General features: G+C 42.4%; 2 protein-coding genes across 2 annotated transcripts in view; both read right to left on the reverse strand.

Moving 5' to 3' along the window:
- Positions 1 to 2,991: 2,991 nt before the first annotated feature.
- On the reverse strand, positions 2,992 to 7,862 carry fnta (farnesyltransferase, CAAX box, alpha). Its single transcript, XM_017404352.3, has 9 exons — positions 7,664 to 7,862; positions 6,323 to 6,408; positions 6,107 to 6,221; positions 5,785 to 5,889; positions 4,807 to 4,933; positions 4,477 to 4,625; positions 4,166 to 4,228; positions 3,733 to 3,922; positions 2,992 to 3,601 (listed from the first exon to the last, which is right to left on the reverse strand). Exons 1-9 carry the CDS (start codon positions 7,789 to 7,791, stop codon positions 3,443 to 3,445), a joined length of 1,122 nt encoding a protein of 373 aa, XP_017259841.1. The 5' UTR covers positions 7,792 to 7,862; the 3' UTR covers positions 2,992 to 3,442.
- Positions 7,863 to 8,793: 931 nt separating this feature from the next.
- aup1 (AUP1 lipid droplet regulating VLDL assembly factor) overlaps positions 8,794 to 11,151 on the reverse strand; it is a 13,899-nt gene continuing 11,541 nt past the window's right edge. The window contains exons 11-12 of the mRNA XM_037977342.1: positions 10,604 to 10,692; positions 8,794 to 9,181 (exon numbers count right to left, since the gene is read on the reverse strand). Of these exons, the coding sequence (XP_037833270.1) occupies positions 9,136 to 9,181; positions 10,604 to 10,692 (135 nt within the window). The 3' untranslated portion in view covers positions 8,794 to 9,135. The remainder of the gene's footprint in view (positions 9,182 to 10,603; positions 10,693 to 11,151) is intronic.

Raw genomic sequence — 11,151 nt, forward strand, 5'->3', positions numbered from 1 at the left:
ACAGAGACACGTTAGTCACAGTCTGTGCAGACGTCTGGTGGGAACACGCAGCAGTGGCAGGGCCGGAAAGTGGGGGGGCCAATGGCCCCCTGGCCCAAGTGGTTCCGGCGCCTATGATTCTGACTGCTTTGTTTGGAGTGCTGCTGGGATTAATTAGGATTTTAATTACAGTCTGGAAGCGCTTTTTGCCCCCCTCCCTGTTGTTCTGGTTTGACCACGAGGGAGGGGTGGTGCTGAGGACAGCGCCTGCAGAAGGGATGCAGCAGGTGGCTGATCTGTGGTGCAGATTGAGCGGAAACTCATACTCACACATCGGCCCCGGCCTTTGCCGGGTCCGCTGCCTGTTTACCGAAGGGGAGCAGGGGGAAAACATGTTGTTTAAAGGGAACATTTCAGCCATTTTTGACATTTTGGGGTTTCTCTGTGAAAGCAACAATTCTACCTTTTGTAGGCGGCCTTTCTGAAAAGCCTCAGTTTGTCTTGAACAGCTCCAATCTCTTAAACTTCACCTCACTTTCTCCAACACCTTCACACCACTGTCACTTTAAAACGGTATAATTATTTAGATGGGATTATATAGGTATATACAACCATAAATACAGTGTCACATGTAGCACTTCCAGGGGATCCAGTGGTCACGTCTGCAAGGAATTTTATCCATCTTTCCATTTTCTTTACCCGCTTCTACATTCCGGGTCACGGGGAGCTGGCACCTATAAGGAATTTTATAGTTTTGAAAAATTAATGGTGGTTGAAACGTTTAAAACAGGGGTCACAAACAAAAATTTGCTCGGAGGCCATAGTTTTTCTGAGCAGACAGCAGACTCTACAGGGGCCAGCTTTTCATGCAAGAAATACGTAAATTAATAATAGATAGATAGATAGATAGATAGATAGATAGATAGATAGATAGATAGATAGATAGATAGATAGATAGATAGATAGATAGATAGATAGATAGATAGATAGATAGATAGATAGATAGATAGATAGATAGATAGATAGATAGATAGATAGATAGATAGATAGATCGGAGTCCAAATCATAAAAACACAATGACAATAAAATAATAATAATCCTCATCGTGTTTGCAAAGCCTCAGAGCTGTCAGGCCTGATGTTGAGATGTTAGTGTCTGAGAGACAAAGTGATTTTTTCCCCCAATAATCAAACATGTATTTCAGCTTTAAGGGTTTATACACAGCATTTGTTGTTATTTAGCACACGTGTAGTATTTTATTTAATGCACAGATGCTGACTGATTGATCTGAATTCAGTTGTCAATTTCACAACAGAAGCCATCTGCACAAAAGAAAACAGAAAGAAAGTCATTTACAGGCTGTTGACCGCTAAGATTCTTTTAGCTGTAGGTTTTCAGTTGCATTCATTTATATTCATCTTTACGTCCCACACAGACGGTTTTGGTCCTGCTTTTATTTTCATGTTAACAAAAAATAGTGTCATCTTGTTTTTACTGAAAGTTTCAGTTGCTATTTTGGCCGAACCCGCGCGCAGAAACGTCAAATGAGAAAATTTGAGATCGTATGAACACTCAGAAGCTTTGAGCCTTTTCATAAAAGGTTGTTGACAGAGTTATGAGTTTGACATCATTGATTCATACATTACAGGCAGCCGTGTGTTGTTAAAATACAGAATTAGTTTATCTGCTATAATTGCCAGTAAAAGGAGGAAGCAGTGGGATCTGTACTGCTGTAAGAGCGAGGAAGGTCGAGGGTCTGCATCAGATTGGGCTCTGATCTTTAAACCTTGCGTAAACTGATGCATTAAAGCAGGGGTCTCCAATCCTGGTCCTCGAGGGCCACCATCCTGCATGTTTTCCTTGTTTCCCTGCTCCAACACACCTGATTCAGAGGTTAAATCACCTCTTCATGTTCCGTTAATCACCCATTGATTCAAATCAGGTGTGTTGGAGCAGAGAAACAAGTAAAACACGCAGGACGGTGGCCCTCGAGGACCAGGATTGCCCACCCCTGCATTAAAGCATCACAAAACTGATTCAGACTTTTTTGTTATCTCTGATGTTTTTAGGTTACTTTAAAACGAGAAATGCTTGCTAAATACTTTAAATATCCCGGCGCTTTTATTCCCTTTTCACACGTTCATCCTATAGTAAGTTGTGGCTGTTTGAAGACGGCAAACTTTGGAAAAGGGTCCATGCAGACGAGCCGCTTTAAGTGAAAGTCAGTACGGACACGCAAAAACATTCCAGCATTATTACACAGCCGCCAATTTTGCTGAAGTCATTTCGGCAGGAATGCTGTGAAGTTCCGTGACTCCTGGGTGCCCCAGATGTGGCTACTTGTTGCTGCGGCTGTTCCTGCCTGTAAAGAACCGGAGAATTACATGTGACTGTGTAATGCAAAACTGATGGCAGGTTTATAAAGTAGTGATATACCTGTAGCTACAGGCTACAGGTAAGATATTGTTTAACTTTTACACAAGAACCACTTAAAACGGCCAAACTATTCCTTTAAGGGCAGCCTATTCGATTTTTTTTTTTCCCCTTCCCTTTCCAGGCAGTAATCTGTGCGTCATGTGGGCTCTCGTGCTCGGTCTCGTTTCAGCTGCCGATGACGTGAACTTTCCAACTCCCCGTGGTTGTCCACGTCAAGGGGACAGCGAGCGGGTCCCGCAGAAGCTCTAATTACACACCGCCGGGACGCAGAACGCGGAGGAGGGACGGAATGGGCCTGTAGTGTCAGCAGAAGTAGAAACAGCTGCATCTAGTGGAGTAAATCCATTTCCAAGCTCTGAGGGAGTCCAGGACATGAATGTTCTGGATGTCGATTCGTGCGAAGAGGAGTGGGGTGTGTGTGTGTGTGTGTGCTCCTGGCAGCACAGCTCAGAGAACCGAACAGAACAAAAGCCTGCCTGAGACCAAGAGAGTGGCTCATTCAAAGCCAGGGGGGGGAAGGAGTCTGGCAACGAGCAGCAATCTGAGACGTGGCGTCAAGAATCTGCAGCACACGACCAGCATTTAATCTCTTTATTATCAAGACGGCATTACTACAAACCGTACGTCAGCGTAGCCTCGCTTTAAACACAAACACGTGAGTGATCCTGTCGGCGTCAACAAACAGTCCAGAGGGTTTTACGGAGTGACTCAAATGTGAACAAACAGTCCAATTAAAGCCATATTTTCCTTTTTTTTTTAAAATCAGACACAGGTTTGTTTCGTCTAATCGGACACTAAGAACGACTTCCCACCCTTTACTTGGACCTTGCTGTGCGTACAAACAAATAGTCCCACTTTTAATGTCTGCGTATCAAGTCATATGAAAGAGCATTAATGTAAGACCCGTGTTCGTTCCTCTAAGCAATACACACAAGAGTTTACTGTAATATTAAACTTCACGAGTCGAGTCATTCGAAAGTGTTGACATAACATGAAAGTAAGAGGGAATGGAGAGACGTCTGGAGGTCTAGCTGGCCTCTTGGGGCTCAGACGTCGGGAGTGACGGCTCGTCCTCCGCGGGCTCTTCGGAAGTGTCGCCTCCATATTTGTTCTTTAAAGAGCGTCCCAAAAACTGCCAGTACTCCTTACGAATGGTGTCTTTCTGCTGCGCCAGAAGCTTGCAAATCTTAAAAGAGGGAAAGGGGAAAACAGGGACAGAAAACGTTAACTCTGGTGTAAATTCAGGCTCCAAGGTGCTAAATCTTTAAAAAAAAAAAAAAAAAAAAAAAGCTTTAATTTCTAAATCTGCACACTCACTTCCAAAGCCTTTTTTAAAGTATCTCGACGCTCTTCGTCCAGATTTTCCTTTTGGACGCCGCTCTCCAAGGCGTCCTCGTAACAATCGAAGAGGAAGGCGAGCAGATAAGGCGAGCAATGAGTCTCCTTCAGCTGCAGAACGTTTCCCAGCAGGCCCGGCTGAGACGAGAGCCCCCTGTCTTGCAGCATCCTTCAGGGAAGGTGGAAGCGAATAAAAGAAATATCATCAGTGAGCTTTTCCATTTTTAATAACTAAATCTCAACTTTGTGAAGCCCCTGTGGCTTGTCATACACCGAGGAGGCACACTGATAGTTTCGCTCGCACTCCGAGGGAACAATTCGATTTTAAAGCCAGGGGGAAAAAAAATAAAAAAACATTTCTATGGTTTTAAATGTACGGTTGGGAAAAATAAGCAAATCTGTGGCATCTTACCCTTTCAGATAATTCCAGGCACTTTCATTGTGGGGAGCTTTCTTGATCTGGTTCAGACAGTACCTTACACAAAGACAGACGAGTCACTCGAATGGATGCAGCAGAAACATTGAAACTCGAGCACAAACTACAAAGAAACGACAAGAAAATCTTTTTTGTGCAAATAAACGAGGGGGGTTTCGGATGTGGCACGATCCCTCGGCTGTCAATGTGAGAACAAGCATCAAAATGTTTTTAAATCAAGTCACGTTTCGTTTGGATTTTAAAGCGGTACTCGTGTCTCAATTGTAAAAATCGAGAAATTGACCTACTGAATCTCTCTCTCCACTACAGCCGGATCAGAGAAGCCCGTGGTGTGAGAAATAACAAAATGCCTCTGGTTCCACGCAGAGTTATTCCTCACGTCTTCCTCCAACAGGTTCTCCACAAACTCCAGCTCGTTGTCCCACAGTTTGTACTCCTGAAGGTCAGCAGACAGAAAAAAAACAAAAAAAAAAAAAACGTTGGAAACAGGGACAGGGGACAAAACGCCACCTCGCGTGGAGAAAATTTAAAAAAGGGCGAAGGGCTCGCTGAGGGCACGAAAGCTGGATCTGATTCCTCCGGGGTTGTTTTTTTTTTTTTTTTGAAGCGGGTCTCACCTGGATGACCCACTGCCTGTGCTGCCAGGCGTGGTAGTTCTTCGCATCTTGGCAGAGAATCTGAGCGATGAACTCCAGCTCCTCTGAGGGGTCGTTCAGCCACTCCACCACCATACGTCTGTGGTGCCTGGAGGGAGTTCGGAAACAAATTTGTTGTCACTCGCCGCTGTGTGTGTGAGTTACCAAAACATCTCATGAACTAGTCAGTGAAAGTCACAGAAAGTAACCATAATGGCTGCCACCGTTAATAAACCTCAGCCAACACAAGTGGCTTTAACTCAGACAGTTTTCCTGAGATTGAGAGAAAACCTGGCGTGGAGGAAGCTGATGTGATTCACGGAATGACACCTCACATCATGTTTTTGAGGTTTGACCAAACTCGATTATTAACTCCATCATTTCTCAACATGAGAGATCTTAAAGTTTAAAACTCGGGCAGGGAAGGCGGTGGGCGATATGCAGTCCTTCAAGGTATTCTGTAACGTTTTTATTTAAATGGTAAATGGCCTGCACTTGTAAGCCCCAAAGCGCTTTACACTACAGTCATTCATCCATTCATCCACTGATGGTGGTGAGCTACATTGTAGCCACAGCTGCCCTGGGGCGGGCTGACAGAAGTGAGGCTGCCATCACACCGGCGCCACCGAGCCCTCTGACCACCACCAGTAGGCAAGGCGGGCGAAGTGCTTTTTTTAAAAGTACTTTTACCGAAGTCCAATAAGAGAAACGCAGGATTTATTCACTTTAACAAAGCTGGAACACAGCAGCAAAATAGCTTTTGTTAAAGAAAGGTTAAAGCTTGTTTAGCTTTAACCTTGCCTAGCTGAGAAACAAATTTACCAAGCAAAAAAACAAAACAAAACAGCAGAACTGTTAAAATACAGACCCAGTCCCAGTTCTCCTCCCATCCCATCCATTCAGATCCCCCCCCCACATATAAAACAAAGAGTAACCTAGAAGGAACTTGTCTGCACTCACCAGACTTGATAGTTCTTGGGCTGCTCCTCAATAATGTTGGTGATGTATCTCATCTCCTCCCTCAGGTCCTTCGACAGAGCCTGCAGCAGCACTCGCCTGTAGTGCCTACACAGTTTCACACCAAGAGTCACAAATGGGCAGCTTTTTAAACCAGCTACAGTGGTGTTTATTTGCTCATGAGTGGCTGCCCCAGCACCACCACCACCAGGAGCCACAGCTCCTTCTTAGAAACACCCAGAGCAATACACGAGCGCATCGTCGGCTTTTTCAAACGGAGAACGTTCCACTACGTTGCGTTTGTGAGAGAAAGCACAAAGCTCACCATACGGTGTAGTTGGCAGCATTCAGCTCGATGGCGTCCGCAGTCAAGGCGAAAGCTCGGTCGCTCCGCTCGTCTTTCTTTAGAAGAGCTCGGAAATAGTCGTAAACATCCGCAACTGTTGGGAAGAAGGAAGATACGCCGATGAGTTAAAAAAAAAAAAGTCCCACGAGCGAGAACGCGGGCATTTAAATGTCAGATTCTGAGGAACAATCGTACACTTTTCAGAGTATGCGATCTTCACCACGGGATTAGGCCCGTCGTCCTGTGGAACAGGCTCCAGATCAGCCCACTCCTTCCTGTCTCTGAAACACAAAAAAACCCACAAGGTTCAACCTCCTGACCACGTCTGAGACCAGCTGGGGAGAACCTGACTGCGTGGCTGGACTTTTTAGGGGAGCAGCGTCTCCGTCGATCCCGGGGCTGCCGGCATAGTCCACACATAGTTTTTTTTAAACTTTCTTTTAGTTTTTTTTAAACACATCAACTGGAATAACCGCATTTCTCCACACCGCAAGTATGCCTGTGAAAACACTGCTTTACAACACCTGTGTGTGCTCATTTGCCTGCTTTAAGCACGGTTAATTATAGATCCTCATGAATTTATTTTCAGTAGCCATCTTGTATTAGTTTCCCTCCTCTTTCTGAAGGCAAAACCATGTGGCTGACATCCTGCAAAACAAGGATTTCTGATCACAGTTTGCTGCATTTTTTACCAGCAGCATTCTTACAACATGCTGAAAGTTCAGCCTTTTTAAATACAATTTTTTATTTGATTGATCTGGCATGTTGGAAGTTTAAACCTATGATTTGTACCCTAACTTGCAAGTCGTCGTTTAAATTAGTCGCCAAGATTAGTCGATAAGTTACTTGACAGATTAATCGATTTCAAGTAATAAAAATAGTTTGTTAGTCTGCATTAACATCTGTAACTTGATACAGATGTTAATGATTATTCATAAAATTTAGATTATAATAATTACGAACGGTTATTAAAATTTCTAGAACTGCTAAATTTATTTTCTGGTTTATTAAAAGGTGTCCGAAGAAGCCACGCCCACAAGCCCACCTGTTTCAGGAAGCTGCTGTCTCCGGTTGATCTGAAAACCAGCAGATCTTGAACACCTACAGACATAAATCCTATCAGAAAGACGCAAGAGACTGCTTTTTCCACTCTATTTACTTTGGTAACTGAAATAAAAACAAAGCTCCGACATAGTGCTCACTTTATATTGTTTAAAACGGCTTCGCCACTTTCTGTTTTCGAGTTTTAATATCGCAGTCGCTTTGATTTTAATCTCAGAGACTAACTTGGCAGAACTGCACCGTTCAGTTAGCACCAAGCTACACTTAGTAACTGTTTCCCGGTGGTTTATCTCTCCAAAAACCCTTTGAGATGATGGTCATATGACAAACACTTCCACGTCTGTTTTTAATTTAGAAATAATACGCAATTAAAACGGCAATTAACTCCTGTTTACAAAAAAATAGCAGGCACTTGTCACTTGAGCGGCTATCGGCGCTAAAGTTAGCATCGCCAAGAATGAAACCAGACAGTACCTGTAAAACAAATATCGAGTTGGGTCAGCTCCATAATCCCCCTCGAACTGGTCCTCAGCCTCTACATCAAACTGTTTTTCTTCTTTCACCTCCGAAGACTCATTCGAAACCTCTTCAACACTTGACATGGCTAACTTTTCTTTAAGCTTAATCTGATTCCCAGCTCAGCGCCGTGAACACACGTCACATCCGGTGAGGGCGATGCTGCCTTCAGGCACTGTGGGACATATAAACTTTGGGTTCAGCGTTCGAGAAGAAAATTGAAAAACGATTAAATGGAAGTTTGCAAAATAGGCGGGAAATGTTTTTTTTTTCTTTTCTTTTCGTGTTTGTCTATGACGAAAATACCTCACGAGCCACGGCAGACTTTAAGGAAACTTTTAGAGTAATCATTGGATGTACATCTAAAACTAAACAGTAATTAACAACACATACTCTGGGCATGACTGCCTGCAGCATGAGATCACAGTTAATCTTGTTTTATTTCCCAAAAGGTTTGACCAAAACAGCTACAACTTTTTCATTTCTGTTTGTAAGATGACCATAGTATAAAACTCATTAAAAGGTGACGGGAGATATGCATTCTGTCGAGGACTGCTAGGCCTTATTTTAAAATAAATTTATCATTTCAAATATGAATGAACTGTAACAGAAGACTCAACGATCAGTATTAGTTTTACAATCATTACGAGTCCAGAAAATCCCAACAGAGCTTTCAACTATTTGTCTTTGATAACTGGTAAACAGCTTTGATATATACAATATTATTTATCAATTTATTAAGAGTCGTAATGGTGCTGGGCTGCATTTCAAAGCTTGTATGAGTGATTCCCAGCTCCCAAAGCGCGAGACATTATTTCGGACCGTTTTTCTTCTGCAGTCTCTGCAGACATATTCCTGTCTTGTGTCCTTGGGCGAGACCATTCACCCGCCTTGCCTACTGGTGGTGGTCAGAGGGCTCAGTGGCGCCGGTGTGATGGCACCCTTACTTCTGTCAGCCCGCCCCAGAGCAGCTGTGGCTACAATCATCAGTGTGAATGATTGTAGTGTGAAGCGCTTTGGGCTCCTTGGACTAAATAAAGTGTTATACAAGTGCAAACCATTCACCATTTGAAATAATTTCTTCAAAGCAAGGTCAAGCTGAACTTTATTTTCATCAACAACTCGGAACATTATAAAAATAAATAGATGATTTACGGTCGGTGGATCATTATACAAACTGTTATCAAAATTATGTATCAGTCAGAGAGAAAATTTAAACACATGCATAACCACCATTCGATGAACGGATACATGTTCTGAATACTTGTTGCTAACGTTTGCAAATAACAACATGTTTTTGTTTCGTTTTTTTTTTCCCAACAGAAACCAGTTGATAGAAAATAAAAATCACCATTCAGAGCAGAGAGCAGAACAGGTTCAATATGCTTCTTTCTGAGCAGCTTTGATTAACGGCTTGACCAAAAGTAGATTCAGTGACTGTCCTCTTGATCCAGTCCGTGCTTTTCAATGTAACGTCTGGAAAAGAAAGAAGAAAAAAAAAAACAGATTAAAGTCTGGTTATTGCACTGTGCAGGAGTTTAATAAATCCAACCTTCTACCGTGGTTTTTGACTCTGTGAAACATGTGAACCCCAGATTAAACTAAATCTAATTAGAACTTAAAAGAGGTGGAGGTATGCGCCTGAAGGATGAGGGATGAAAGTCAGCTGTGTTGTATGGTTTGGAGACAGTGGGACGGACAAAAAGACAGGAGACAGAACAGGAAGTGGCAGAGCTGAAGATGTTGAGGTTCTCCTTGGGAGGGACGAGGATGGACAGGATTAGGAATGAGATCATCAGAGGTCCAGCACAGGTTGAAGGACTGGGAGATAAAGTTAGAGAGGCCAGACTGAGATGGTTTGGACATGTGCAGAGGAGGGACAGTGGGTATATTGGTAGAAGGATGTTAGAGATGCAGCTGCCAGGAAAAAGACAAAGAAGGAGATATATGGATGCAGTTAGAGAGGACATGGAGGTAGTTGGAGTGAGGACAGAGGACACAGAAGACAGAGTTAGATGGAGGAGGAGGACTCGCTGTGGAGACCCCTGAAGAGGGAACAGCTGAAAGAAACAATGTTTATCTGAGCATTATTCAGCAGGCTCTCCAAGAATCCATTTAGATACCATTGTTTGGTGTTCACATATTTACTGAAACTTTTTTATATTCCTTACATTTTTCAGATCAGGCTGCAGTGATTCATTTTGTCCACTTGGGGGCAGAAACACTGATCTATTCTCACATCAAATAACAGTCAAAACATCATGCATCACATTTTAAACTGTGCATTGCTTGAAAAAAACACCCGTCTAACACACACACATATATATATATATATATATATATATATATATATATATATATATATATATATATATAACTTGACTGGAACACTATGTTAAAGAAAGAAGTGACAGCCTTATCTTTCTGTTTTTGATGTTCAGTGGAGAACAACATTTCAAGTAAATCAGCTGTTTACTGATGAAACATTATTGCTAATAATATCAGAGCATTTGTAGTTCTGTGTCTTCTTACTTTGTTAAAGAATCTGAGTTTTGGATCAAACCTACACATGAATTAGTTCTTTGACATAAACCCCAAAAAGTGAGAAAAGAATCCGTGCTGAGCAACAAAACAACCCCTGATAAAGTATTTAAGTAACTTTTCGGACAAACAACTTTTACACTAATACTCAACCCTACACAACTGTAGGATGTGTAAGATGTGGCAGCAGTTGTTGTCCTTTAAAATTACTGAATAAAACCAAATAAAGAAACAAAATTTAAGCGTTAACCTACTTACAGTAAATATAAAAAGTCCACCACATACTGCAGAACTCCTCGCTATCTTTGCTGAAAAAGACTAAACGAGCTTCTGAAAATAATTTCTTTAATATCTCACCTTCGTGCAAAATTATACAACGCGTCCTTTCTTTGTTGGAGAGACAAATGTCTGTCAGCTGGTGATTTTCCAAAGGTTTTGGCAGCAGGCTATGGGTACAAAGAGAACAGTAATTTAATAAAAGCACTGAAAAACGTTTGCTATAAAATATACATTGATAAACCTGAACACCGTGACCATTACTTTATAATATTATTTTATAATGAAAAGTGTTTCGCTCTCTCAGGATGCCAGGTATATCTGCAACCTGAGCAACAAAACAGATCTCTGAGGCCAAACTATGGCTACGCTCACCCTGCAGGCTAATGTCACCCAATTCTAATTATTTTGCCTCCTATGCCACACATATTGGATTTCTTCATGGCAGTGTGAACGTAGCAGGTGTTTTCAGGATGTGGTGCTGAATCAGAAACATATCTGATGTTTTGTGAACGTTCATGTCTGATGACAGGACGGAGGTCCCTCAGGTCAAAGTCCCTCCACTCTTCATCCACACATGCCTCTGCTCAGAGGCAGCAGCCACAGCTCCAACAAAGGTCATCGTGAAC

The sequence above is a fragment of the Kryptolebias marmoratus genome, linkage group LG9, assembly GCF_001649575.2.
Source record: "Kryptolebias marmoratus isolate JLee-2015 linkage group LG9, ASM164957v2, whole genome shotgun sequence".
NCBI lineage: Eukaryota > Metazoa > Chordata > Actinopteri > Cyprinodontiformes > Rivulidae > Kryptolebias > Kryptolebias marmoratus.

Coding starts and splice junctions, on each gene's coding strand:
- fnta (XM_017404352.3), bottom strand. CDS start 7,791: ATGTCAAGTGTTGAAGAGGTTTCGAATGAGTCTTCGGAGGTGAAAGAA. Junction 6,222..6,322: donor GATCGCATACTCTGAAAAGT/GTACGATTGTTC, acceptor TCTTCCCAACAG/TTGCGGATGTTTACGACTAT. Junction 5,890..6,106: donor GCTGCCAACTACACCGTATG/GTGAGCTTTGTG, acceptor GAAACTGTGTAG/GCACTACAGGCGAGTGCTGC.